The sequence below is a fragment of the Sitophilus oryzae genome, unplaced genomic scaffold (assembly GCF_002938485.1).
Source record: "Sitophilus oryzae breed Bouriz unplaced genomic scaffold, Soryzae_2.0 scaffold_1625_pilon_pilon, whole genome shotgun sequence".
In the NCBI taxonomy this organism is placed as follows: Eukaryota; Metazoa; Arthropoda; class Insecta; order Coleoptera; family Curculionidae; genus Sitophilus; species Sitophilus oryzae.
Window position 1 is genome coordinate 1,266,922 of NW_022146309.1, and position 14,346 is coordinate 1,281,267.

The 14,346-nt window shown below is 32.1% G+C and overlaps 1 protein-coding gene across 1 annotated transcript in view; it reads right to left on the bottom strand.

Annotated features, from left to right (window-relative positions):
- Positions 1–1,572: 1,572 nt before the first annotated feature.
- LOC115880504 overlaps positions 1,573–14,346 on the bottom strand; it is a 44,196-nt gene continuing 31,422 nt past the window's right edge. Inside the window, exon 3 of the mRNA XM_030897719.1 lies at positions 1,573–2,729. Coding sequence (XP_030753579.1) covers positions 1,676–2,729 — 1,054 coding nt within the window. The 3' untranslated portion in view covers positions 1,573–1,675. The remainder of the gene's footprint in view (positions 2,730–14,346) is intronic.

Consider the following 14,346-nt stretch of genomic DNA (forward strand, 5'->3'; position numbering starts at 1 on the left):
ATTAGGACCGTTTGACACGGGACAATATTCCAGCCTAAATTGTATACAATTTTGTCAAATTGCATGCAATTAGTCAAATTGCATGCAATAAAATAGAACATGTTCTAAATTCTTGCATGCAATTACATAACAATATAATATTACATTACATAACATGCGCAATACATAATTTAATTTCTCTGATTTTGTAAGGTTATATGTTTATATTACATTTGTTTTTTAAGTTAATTGTTTATGTTTGCTCTGTTCGATTGTGAGGCTTTAACTGACTGTAATTAGTAAGTAAGTTAAATCAACTTAACAAACAAATGTAACATAAACATAACCTTACAAAATCAGAGAAATGAAATTATGTATTGCGCATGTTCAGCTAATTGCATGCAAGAATTTAGAACATGTTCTATTTTATTGCATGCAATTTGACTAAAAATGCGCGCGCAACAAATTGTATACAATTTAGGCTGGAATATTGTCCCGTGTCAAACGGTCCTTAGTAAATGCAGTTTCAATATCTTGTTCCAAACCTTGTTCGTCTCCGGCGAATGAGACTCCCTCTATTAGCAATAACAAAATAAAATAATTATTCTAACCTAGTAACACAATAATTTTACCCAAAACTAATATTTGTAGAGTTCACATATTTTTAATAAAAACTTTATTATTATATGTATATTTATTATACAGTGTGTACATAAAGTATGGAATAAATTCATCTTCTTGAACTGGGATTTTATTAAAAAAAATGCTCGAACACGTCGATCTATTTTATAAAAGGGGCACATTTTAGCCATATTACCTTGCCTCCAGCTTCACCCCGTGAGTGGCACCCCTAGTTTTTGTAATGGGAAGGGGGGGTCGAGTGATACCTTATTTTAAAGGTCTCTCGCTCCAGATTATAATCCTAGAGTTTGAAGTTGCTAGTGTCATCTTTCTTAACATGACAGCTTGTCAAAATTTCTAATTTTCTTAGTTTTGTCAAGCTGCCATATTAACAGAAATTATGGTAGCAACTTCAAACTCTAAGATTATAATCTCTAGCGAGAAACATTTAAAATAAGATATCACTCGACCCTCCTTCCCATTACAAAAACTAGGGGTGCCACTCACCCCCCCCCCTCCCCACACGGTGGGTGAAGCTAGAGACAAGGTAATATGATAATATGCCTACTTATATCATAAAGTTTGAAGTTGCTACCGTAATTTCTGTTAATATGGCATCTTGACAAAACTAAGAAAATTAGGAATTTTGACAAGCTGTCATGTTAACAAAGATGACCCTAGCAACTTCAAACTCCAGGGCTATAATCTGGAGAAAGAGACCTTTAAAATAAGGTATCACTCGACCCCCCCTCCCATTACAAAAACTAGGGGTACCACTCACCCCCGCACGGGGGGTGAAGCTAGAGGCAAGGTAATATGCGTAAAATGTACCCTTTTAAAAAATAGATCGACGTATTCGAGCATTTTTTTTACTAAAATCCCAATTTGAGAAAATGAATTTATTCCATACTTTATGTACACACTGTATATTGATTTATTGATCAAGGAGCAACGCCCAAAAAAAGAATAATATAAAATATAACACAGATATTTAAAACAAATCATTTGGATCAAACATTTTTCCACTTAAATTAAGAACAAGTAGTGTAGGTACTGAAGAGAGGAAAGGAGCCAGTTAATTAACAGGTAGGTACTGAAGAGAGGAAAGAGCCACTGTGACCTGCAATAGAGCATCTGCGTGTTGAATGTACTGTTGCGGAAGAAACATTAAAATTTTATAACATTTTATGCGTTGAATGGCGCTCTTAACATGAATTCTAGCCATTGCTAAAGGTTCTGGCATAAATCCTTCGTCTGCCAACATCAAGTCTCCTGACTCTAACATTTCTGGAATCTTACAGTCCCCTACAATGTCATCGTCTGATGTAGAGCCTACATATAAATCACTAATGAATGTAACAACACCATTTGGAGCTACACCTATTAAAGCCTTCCATATTATGTGTTTGCAACTGCTACATGTAATTTTTTGTCTTTTCATACATGATGTACATGTAATGGCTGACGTCTCTGTACAATCTAATTTATCACAGTTACTGAAAGTGCTAAAACATGTTGGCAAACTGGCTCTATTCGGAATATTTTGAAGTATTTGTTTGAAAAGAATAGTATGCAATAGATGTATCCAAGTAATAACAATATTGCTTACCGCACTATGAGAAATACCGAATCTGTGTGCAAGATCAGCATGAGGAAAATTATGTCTGAGTTTCATTAAACACAATAATAGCTGATCAATTCTTTTAACTTTCTCTACTTTCCAATTATAATAATAATTTATATCGACGTCTTTGACTAAATTAAAAAGAGACATAAAAATATTTGAATTTGGTAATCCAGTGTATAGCAAAACAAGTTTCTCATTATCTTTAATATGGTCAAACATAAATCTTAATGATAAATTTTTTAACTTAGCTTTTAGATCGTCGTTTTCTTTCCTTAAGAAGTAATTCTCTGCTTCCAACAGGACAGAACTAGTTTTAAGTTTTAGTTCATCATTTTCTTTCCGTAATAAATAATTCTCTTCTTCCAACATGGCAGAACTAGTTGTTCCTGATGTTGTAGGACATATTTCTTCACCTGACTCTCCTGCACTGGTCTCCGGTCTGACACAAGTTAATACTTCAGGATTTTCACTTATTGTTTTGATTTCAATTTCGGTATCCTCACTGAAAAAAAAATAATTACTTTAACAAATAAACAAGAAAAAAATAATACGGAGTCGCTGATATGTATGGGAACCATAGACTTAAAATAAAATATAGACTACACTATTTACATCTCAACGCGGACAAACAACCTTTTTTGTACACATGTTTACTTCTGGGTACAGTCGACCGAGCCTTCCTCATCCAGCCTATGTTGTCACGTCTTTAATATTATCAATATTTTTTTTCTTGTTATACACATATATTGAGATATTAATACTACAGTTTAATAAAGTAGGTTTTAATATTCCATAGATGTATTAAATAGCCCTTATACTACTAAATTATAAGTCGGATACTGTTTAATAAGGATAAGTTCTTACAATATGACAACACCGATTAGAGGCGAGGGGAGCCTATTCATTCATTTATTACCTTGTAGTACGTGTCGCACGTGTGCGGTAAAGCTTTGTTGCCGCTATCTCCCCGGCTGTATTAACGCATTTTCTTAGCTTGTAGTCCTCAAGTGTTTATTTTATTGACTTTTTCTGTTCAAAAAACTATAAAATATGGTTCGCCAGTGGCAAATTTGCGAAGAAATTTGACTTAAATAATCCATTTAAGTCTTGAAACGACTTTTGACCGGTAGGCAACTCTCAATTTACCCATTGGCAGTCAGTGGCGTTGTTGTAGAAAGGCGCTTATTTAGATAATATTTTACTAAATTTTAAATCTGAATTTTTTCTTTTACATTACATTATTTACTTACTTACATTGTAACAAAATCATAATTATAACCCTGTTAATAATTAATGTTTTATTAAAATATATTCCGGTTTATTCTAAAATTATCTTCAGAATCTAAAATAACGTACAAGAATTTTTAAAAATGATATTACATTATGAAACAATATTTTTTAATATACCGGGTCGTCTCAAAAGTGGCTCAACCCTATAACTTTTTTTATTTTTTCAGATAAAAAACAGATTTGTATGTTAGTAGGTATGGACATAAATTAGATTTATTGATGTATTCAATTGTTTTTTGGTCTCTTCCTGTTTCACCGAAATGATTACATCTTTTGATTTTTAAAGGCACCCTCGGTATATTGCTACTTTATTCGATAAAAATGACACTCTGAATAGAATGACATATCATATGTCAACTTTTGACATTGTCGCTTAAATACATATCCTATTTTAAATTTCAATCCAGTTTTTTCTCAATCCACTAAGTTTTAATCAAGGAGCCTTTGGAAAAATAGTTTTGATCGTCTAATAGGTTTCGTGTCTTGTCTAGGCCGGTTAAAAGATGTACAAATCGTATTTTTTAATCATACATATGTCAATTTTTTTTCAAATGGAACAAGGGTGACCATTAGCATATTTGGAAAAAAGCATTTTTTTATGAATATATTGATACCACACACTTGGTATTTCGAGTCAAATTGTCGTTATGAACCGCGTGTTACAATTACAATTAAACCATATGCGAAAATGTCAAAAGTTGACATATGATATGTCATTCTATTCAGAGTGTCATTTTCTATCGAATAAAGTAGAAATATACCGAGGGTGCCGTTTAAAATTAAAGTTATAGTCATTTCCGGTGAAACAGGAAGTGACCAAAAACAATTGAATGCGTCAATCAATCCTAATTTATTTCATATACTAACATACTAAATCTTGTTTTTTTATTTGAAAATATAAAAAATTATGGGGATGAGCCACTTTTGAGACGCACCAGGTATAATAAAGACAGTACCAAGTTAAATAAATGTAGTTTTTTATTTTATCCACTTGCTATCACCTTCCTTGCTTTAATGGAACAGATTTATGTTTTCTCTAATTTACATAATAAGACCTCCACTTAACCAGAAAAAAAAAAATTACAACAATCATATTTTTTTTCTCTCCTGTCGCCGATTCTATTATATCTGTGGAATAGATCCTGTTTGATTAATATTAGGGGTTGTAAATGTTTGACTAAAATTAATAATTTATTATTAATTTCAAAAATTACGTAATTTCTGATTATAAAATTTCTTCTATAACGTGTATTTTATTATTTTTATCCTTTTGGGACTCTAAGACGTTTTTTCTAAACTTTTATTTAAAAAAACCTGTCCTAAATCTTAATAAAATATAAAAAAGTTTAAATACGATATATTTTTAATTTAATTATAGCTTCATTAAAATAAAAAATTACCCGGCTATGATACGGAGAGTTCAGGTGTACTTGAGAAACGAAAGACAGTGTTGTGTTTCTCGGCAGAGTCGTCAGGGGAACGACCGTTACGACAGAGACAACCGATCTATCGCTCGTGTCGCACTCGTTATAACCTAAAACAATAACACAACAATAACAAGACAGTGTCTGACCGCATGTTCCAGCTATTTATGAATGAGATGCTCAGTCTATATTTTATTTTAAGTCTATGATGGGAACGGTCAATTATTAGGTAAAATATAAGAGGTACCGAATGAAAGTTATAGGGTTTTTAAATATCTATTAGCGGGTAATAAATTTAAGTATACAGGGTCGGTCATAAAGTCGTGGCCATTCAAAGTTTCATTTTTTTTAAATCAAACCCCCTGTATATTATTGTATATTTCGATTCTTCCTTCAATTCTAAGCAAATATCGAGATACACACAATAGGTACCCATACACCAGCGTTCTTTCCTGCAGGAATGTCTAATCCCGCTGGAAAGAACGCCAGTTAGTGGGTATATGCACGACACATGCACCTTCCGTCTTTCTTGTCAGGATCTACTGGCGTTCCAGCCCGACAAGATAAAACGTGTAAAAAAATTTGTATTAGTGGTTTGGGGGTCATTTCATTTGAGAGAGATGATACATCTGTGTGTCCTCTCCTGTTAGGAAAGTCTGTTGTTAAAACGCCAGGTAGTTTTTTTAAGTCTTAAATATTTATTAGCTAGTTGAGTGTTTTACGAATTAATTACGATGAATTTTTGTATGTATGGACTAACTAATTTTAACAGTTCATCAAATGTTATTAGAATCCATTCTTAAATAATTTTGGAAATCGGTAGGCTCACTTGTCCGTAATTCCTCGTAACAGATACATATTGCTGTACATTTTCCGTTTCTGAAGCCACTTCTTTGATCACATGCGGCGTTTCTGCTTTTCTTAAACAAAACTTCAATTGCAATATTAAATACAGCAATTGCAATTATTCTTTTAGGTTTCATCTTAATATTAATAGTTTAATAATAATAAAAATAAATATTAATATTATTATTCAAAGCACACCACTTGTTTACTTGTATTGCACAACACAAATTTTATAAAAAGTCAAATCTCACGATACTTAGTAAAATGATCATCTAGCGGAAAAATTTTAATAATCGTGTCACATTTACAGTACAACAAACTAAATCCTTTAAAAACTGCAACGAAAGGTATTTTGTGTTAGTGGGCTTTTACAAGGAATATAACTCCTTCAAAAAAGAACAGGCCAGTCTTACAGTAAAAACTGACAGGAAATTCAACAAGATTGCGTTTGTGTTAGTGGGATTGGACCTTCGTTCTTTCCTTTCAATTTTTTGACAAGAAAGAACGCATAAGGAAAGAATTACAGGAAAGAACGCTGGTGTATGAGTACCTAATATTCCTCAAACCATCCGTTTCCGAGTTATTGACTTTTAAAAATATCACTTAAACAATAATTCAATTTAATTAATGTCGATGTGTTCGGTTTCATTTAACGATGCCATTCTGCGGAAACTGTGATACTATAGTCTACTGGTGGGTTCATACAGCCAAATAAAATAAAATAAGAATAAAATAAAATAAAATAAGAAAGTTGGTTATATGGGATATCGTACATGCGTTCATACAGCCAAATAAAATAACAAATAAAATAAGAAGTCTTTATCTTTTAACTTCTTGTTTTTTTTATTTTATGTGAAAACGGCTTTGCGCACGCTTAATTCTAACCTACACAAATATTTTCAGTTTGATTTAATTTATTTTTATAATTTCACATAAGTAAAATGTATAATATAGTAGGCAACTAATAAATAAATATACTATAAATAGTAAAATTACTATAAACAATCGTAAAAGTTAACTTTTTATCCAGCCTCATCGTACTACGCATGAGCAAATATATATTTCTTATTTTATTTTATTTGGCTGTATGAACCCACCATATAAAATAAATAACTTTGAATTTTGACCGTTATTTTTTACCAACATGGCAAATATAAAATCCCTCTATCAAAAAAGTTACTGATATTCATTAAATTGAGTGCCTGGACTTTGGCCTGAACGAATCAGATAGGTAACGTGAATTCGTGAAATAGAAAAGGAAAATAATAAAACAAGTGACAATTTTTCCTCTTCGTGCAAAAAATCAACACGAAATGACATAATTGTCAAAAGTAAAATGTCATTAGCTTTTTGACATTTCTAAATATCAGACCAATGGCGTCTATAATAGAACAGCCTCGGAGCGAGATTTATGACGTCACGCTAGTTAGATACTACGGATTAATAAATATACTGTTTTTTTTTCTTCAGGTAAGATTTCGACAGACGATGACAGAAGAAAAGCAGATGACGTCCCATACCAATCTATTTATAGCTAAAAAAGTTTCTAATAATTTTTAAAGTTAACTATGGATGGGTTTAAATATAAATTCGTCATGCGTCGTCATTTGTTGTTTTTAACCAGTTTTATTGGTTTATTTCAAAAAATGACAGATCGTATTTCAATTTTATTGGTTTGACGGAACGATAAACGACAAACGGACGCCGATGCGTATGAACTCGCCTTTAGATTTTTGACGTTTGTCAAAGTCTTGCCAAATTATAGGTTATAATTTTGTGACAACTTTTGTCAAATACCCTGCGTTTTGGAAGATGATGCATTTTGATTCGTGTTTTTACGAGTGTTTTGTGTCTTTTGAAGTCAAGTGGAGGAAAAATCGAGTGAAAATTAACTGTAGAACCCAGAGCACAGGTTATGGTTAATAGTCGCTGCACAGAAAGTCTTATACAGATACACCAATAAAATTAATATCAATAAAGTACGTATACCATCTCATCGTAGATAAGTGCTTCTCGAATATGGTAGAAGGACCATACTAAACACATACTAAAAACTGGAGTAGCTGTAAAATATCGACATCACACGATAGGTAAATAATGGATTTTAGTACTGCAGAAAAATAATGTCAAAAGGTACTGGTTTAAAAAAATTAAGATTAAAGTTAATTAATCAACCTGTGAGGTATAAAATTTGGTAAGTGTTATTATTAATAAAATAGTTTGTTTATTTATGTTGTTTTATTTATTCCTGCGGAATATTATAAATTTGTATTTGTACATAAGTTATATTGATAAATATAATCATAAATGCGGGAAGTTTCATAAAGCTTGAAAGTAAGAAATAGTTCTTTTTTATATTTTTTGGTATGTGCTGTCTTGTTTTTGTGTGTTTTGTATTAACACATACCGTTTTTTATTAAATAAAATAACTCGATTACATTTTTTCAGTTTTATACAGTTTTATTCACAATATTTTGAAGTTACTTGTCAGTCAAATTTTAAAAACATATATTAATTTCCTGCTATGCTTTCCAGTTGTACCAACTTATTTCTTTGTAAAATAAAATAAACTACTTTGAAATTAAATGACACAACCACATCTATCACTGTCAAGGATCTTCTCGTTGGACATAAATATGTTGTAGAATACATGGAAAACATAATTATTCCTCGTATTTTTGGTTTGTATTTTAAAAATGATATAGTTTACATGAAATATACATAATACACAGTTAATAAATACAATATATATACCTATTTATAGTAATAAATAACTTTGGCAAATAAACTATGAACCATACAAATGCAGCAAATGTTTTACGATATACAAATAATGAATAGATACATAAGATAATGGGTAAAATGTAAAATATACTTTAAATTTGGGGGTTTGAAAATCGATCTAATTTAACAAAAAACATTCAATATCTACTAATAGTGCTGTATTAATTTACATTCACAAAATTTTTATGCATATTTTGCAAGTATCAATGTTCGAAAAATTATATTTGCAAACAATACAATATCATAGAAAAAAAGGCGTCAGCGATGGCTATGAAATAAAAATCGCTGTCATTTTATATGTAAAACTGTTCTAAAATTTTTGATTTTCTTGGGATTTAGGTTCGGGAAAAACGCTGATTAAGTTTTCATTTGGTTTTTCATTTTTTGTTTAAAAAAAACGTTTCGGCTAACATTATAGCCTTCATCAGTGTTGTGTCATATGAAAAAAATAGTGTCGAATATAATCCAAAAATCCTTATAATATAATATAAGGATGCCGAAATTGGACTTAATGGGTTTTTCATGTTAAAGACCGTGAAAAACTGGACATAGTGGTGTGTTTAATCCAATTCAACCAAAAATGTGACTTAGTGGATTTTCGCTGTACGCCTACGATATATATTTATTTATTCTAACTAGCGTGACGTCATAAATCTCGTTCCGAGGCTGTTCTATTAGTGACGGCATTGCGTCAGCATGGCCGCAAGTTGCTAACCTAATAAAATTAACACTAGAAAAGCCCGCGGGAACTGTCAAATTCAAAGTTATTCGTTTCACAGACTATAAATAATATTTGACATTAGTTTTCAAGTTAGCATTTATAGATGTATAAAATGAGATATCAAGTCTGGAAATTACAAAATTTTCATTTAACATTTGAAAATCAAAACTTCGAAATTGTTGAATTTAGGTACATTATGTGTGTTACAATTAAGTACAACAATATCCGAATTATGAAGTTTTGATTTTGAAAGGTTAAACAAAAATTTTGTAATTTCCAGACTTGATATAATCTCATTTTATACATCTACTAGCGTGTACCAGCGACTTCGTTCGCGTCGAATTAATCATTTGTAATGGTGATGATAAAACAAAGCAAGAATTTCCATTAACATACAAACTGGATAAAATTTTCTCATATTTATGTCAGCATGGGAAAAAACGATATGGCCATATTATTATATAACTTTGTATATTTGAGGGGTAGTTTCATCTCGTTGGAATTTGACTTTCGAAAAATCCGTTGGCCAAAAATAAGCTTTTTACGTCAAGCAGTTTAAGCAGAATCGTGGTTAAGCAATTACCCAACTTTTGGAACACCCTATATGATTTTTTAAAAAATTTCAAAATAATATGTAAAAAACCAAATAAATTATGCTTGTCCAAGCGTTTTCCCGAAAGACTAACCGTTTTTAAAATAACAAATATTGTAATATTTGAGGGGCGTTTTCACCTCTTGGGAATTTGAGATTCGAGAAACCCCTCCTTATCGAACCTCTACACCCCCACAGTCAATCCCTTTGCCAAAAATCAGCTTTTAAACGTCAAGCAGTTTAAGCAGAATCGTGATTACTCAATGGTCATATTTTATGAAACACCCTGTATACATTTTTAAAAAAATCTTAAAATATGTAAAAAGCAAAATAAAATATATACGTGTTTAAGCGTTTTTTCGGAAACTTGACCGTTTTTTAAATAAAATTATTGTAATATTTGAGGGGTGGTTTCACCCTCTTGGAACTGAAATTTCGAAAATCCCTTCTATCGAACCTCTACACCCTAGAATCAACCTGTATGCCAAAATTGAGCTTCTTAAGCCGCGTATAAATATGCCGAGGCAAGTACGAGACAAACCCAGAAACGAGTATGAAACGAGGCTATAGCAAATTCTTTCCAAAAAGGCGTACTAATATGCCGAGACGAGGACGAGACGAGTCAACCTCAAGCGGAATTCGTCATATTATTGCCTCGAGCCGAGCGATTTAGCCTCGAGCAGAGTCCCCTGCCCAGTCGAACGGCGTTGTCTCTCGGCTATCCATTTTCAGTGGAGCCTTTGGCGAACCCACAAAATTCTTCATAGGGCTATGCGATACTGAGGCAGTATCGATATTTTGGTATCGGTTGTATTGAATATAAAGTATCGATACTTTAAAATATTGATAAATATATTAAAGTATTATTCGATACCATTCAATATTTTAAAAAATTAATTAATAAATTTAAGTATACTGTGTTTTTTAATTGGATTAGGATCGAAAAAAAGCAACAGGAACAGAAGTCCTTTGTTTTAAATTTGTCGACGTTTCGCAAAATTTATTTGCATCTTCAGGACACTACAAAGTTAAGAGAGCAAAATACAATCAAAAATTTTTAAAAATTTAACAAACAACTTAAAACACATATCAGTGGAATTCCACACATACACAATTGGTAAAACTACCCTAATGTTAACAATTAAATAAAATATATGTATATGTTATAAATTTAAGATCGCTTGTAACTTGTAAATAAAAATAATAAGGGATAAGGCCAGAATATAATCAGGATAATTTCTTATTCGCATTTAACGAAAAAAATCGACGATGGTGGCACTGTTTTATACAAAAAACTACCAGGATCAGAACTAAATCAGTCATCAAACGATCTCAAATTACTACAAGCACTTGGAAGAAAATGATAAAACACTTAACCTAGGGTTGGCAACTTTGAAAATAAAAAATAGGGGCGAGAGGATAAAAAAAGGCACAGGCGAAACATTTTCGAAACGTCGCTCAAATGTCGAGAATTTACCAAAAAGTTATATAAACGGTATGCGATAAATATTTAAAAAACACAAAAATATTTATACTTAAAACTAATTAAAATAAAGCAAACCATTGTCAACAAAACTTTTTTTCAAGACATAAACTAACAGTAAGTAAACATAAAATTACATAAAAAACACAGATTAACAATTCTTTAAAGCATTGTGGCGATAAACGAATATGTTTTAAATTTTGAAGTTGGAATGTAACAAAGTTTTCAATACGTGAGAGAAAAGAGGACAATCAGATCAAAAAGAGGACTGTTTCTGGAATAAAGGACGGTTGGGAGCCTATTTTTTAACCCCTGTAGCTACGGAACAAAATTGGATTGAGGTTGAGTATAAAAAATAAATCTTATATTTGCGTGGGGGGCACCCCCACGAGAGATGGTACATGTTTTTGAAGCACCCTGTATATGCTTGTTTAATTTCAAAATGTTAAAAAAACAAGCTAGAATAAATTAAAAGGAATTCATGATAAATTTAAATTATATTCGGACTGTTTACATAAAAAAAACTGGAGAACGCCGACTACCAGATACCTGGAGATAACGGCACGGCAGCGGCGGCGGCGTAGCCTTTTGCCAGTGCCGTTTGTTTTTGAGTCTTTAATTATTTTTATTCAATAATATATTTTGTATGTGGTTTGTATATCTATAAAATTTTTAAATAGGTAACGGCGCTTTCAGATGGAGCAGACCGTACGTGCAGAGCGTCCGCACGGATGTTTTTCAAGATAGCTCATCCGGACGGAGCATACGCGATCCAGGTGAAATTGTTCATATAAGCTCATGGTACTTGCTCGAAGTCGCGGACGTTCCGTTCCATTTGAAAGCGCTGTAAGATAAGACCTAATTCGACTTTTATTTAAAAAATTAGAAATTTTTTTTTTTTTTTTTTTTTTTGTTAATTTAAAAAATCTACATTTAAATGCCAATAACTAACCTGGAACATATATTGTAAATAATATATCTGCATTTTTATTAAATATAAAAAAAAAAAAAAAAACTTATTAATTTTAAAATATTATTATGTATATAATTTTTAAATCTAATTCCAGTTTTTAAACCTTCGCCGTAATGTGCTTTCTGAACAGGGTTTTTAAAGCTCGGAGAGTTTTTTTTTTAATTATTATTTCTATGGCAGAACTTTATTATTTTCATATTTGCGATAAATTAAGTTTCTTAGTAGTATGGATAGTTCAAATTTCTGAATTTTTCTATATCGAATCGTTCCTTTCTTTGTCGATTCCTTTTATTTATGAGGAAGTACCGTAAGGGAGCTTCTGAAACATAGCCACCCCCTTTTTCAACACACTCGATTTGCTTCTCTTATCTTCTTCTGTGTATCCTATGTAAAAGCTTTGTTTTACATTTTTTAATTCCGTTCAGCAGAAGTAGCGCATAATTTACGTTTGAGCCATTAATAACTCGACGAAAAGTTCATTACGTTTATTCATTTTTCATAAAATTTTCATGTTTTTATAAAGAAATCACTAATAAATCTTTTTATATGAGATTTACCTACTTTGACTAACTTACCTATACTATTTAAGAAGACAAAATTGCAACTTTCTAGTTAGGATGCATTATTAACATTATTACAAATAAAGGAAGAATATTTATTTTTATATAAAAATGGGATGTGGAATCCGAGCCCTTGAGACTCGAGGCAATTGTTCCGCGGAGCTGCGGTGTATACGCCACTGGTTAAATAGACGCCCCGATCCTTTTGATGGTTCGCCAAAGGCTCCGGAAAAAACGGAAACAACGCCGTCCGGCTGGGCATAGGCTCGGCTCGAAGCTCAGACCCCGTCCCAATATGACGAGTCAACCTCAAATCCGCTTGAGGTTGACTCGTCTCGGGTGTCTCTCGCACTCGTCTCGACATATTTATACGCAGCTTTACGTTGAGTGGTTTGAGCAGGATCGTGATTAATCAGTATGTCAGTCACTTAAGGATTTTATATATTAGTATAGATAAATTCTAACTTGAAAACTAATGTCAAATATTACACAGTTTACGAAGAATATTGTCAAGGTGTATTACTGGTTGCATAACTGCATACTGCTAAAAAATCGCAACGTAGAAGGAACCTGGCGCATTCGCCAGAAAGTAAAGAAAATTATAGAATTCTTTAAAACAAAGCTTAACCGCCAGGGGGTATATAAGGCCCGCGCTTTGACAGTTGGACAAGTTTAAAGTTTGAAGTTTGAAGTTTAAAGTTTGAAGTTTGAAGTCTAAAGTCTGAAGTTTGAAAATACCGCGAAATACCGTTAGAGTAATAGTAGTTGCATAAGTTGTGTTGTAAATCGTATAAGTTGTGTACAGAGTGAAACAAATAAATTCGTTAAGTATTTTATCGTGAGTTTAAATAGTGGACCCACGGAATCCGTAACAATTGGTGTCGGAAGTGCGATTCAAGAGGATTTTAGAAGAAATTAAGTGGATTGGAAGATTTTTTAGACCGAATTAGAGTATTTTTATGGTTGGTACAAAGGAGCAAGCTAAAATGGAGGAAATAAACAAATTATTGGGCGATTTTATGGAGAAATTAGAAAGAGAAAAGGAAGAACAAGTACGACGTCGAAACAAGAACAGGACCGACTTGAGAACATTTTCGAAGATTTGAAAATTCAACGACAACATGATAAACAAGAAGAACAGGACCGGCGAGAAATTTTAGGCAATTTAGAAATCCGTCAGAAGAATGAATGGAGGGATATTTTAGAAGATATAGAGACGCACCGCCAGAAAGAAAGACAAGAAAGATCCAAAACCGTCGTCTTAAGAAGAACTTTGAAGAACTAGAAAGAAGGCAAGAAATCCACCTTCAAAAAGCCGTAGAAGATCTGGAGGAACGCTTCAGTAGAAAATGGAAAAAAATTAGAGATGGACCTACACAAGACCAAGGTACGAGTAAGAACACCTGGCGTTCATGGAACTGCGAACCTCAAGGCCCCGGCCTACGA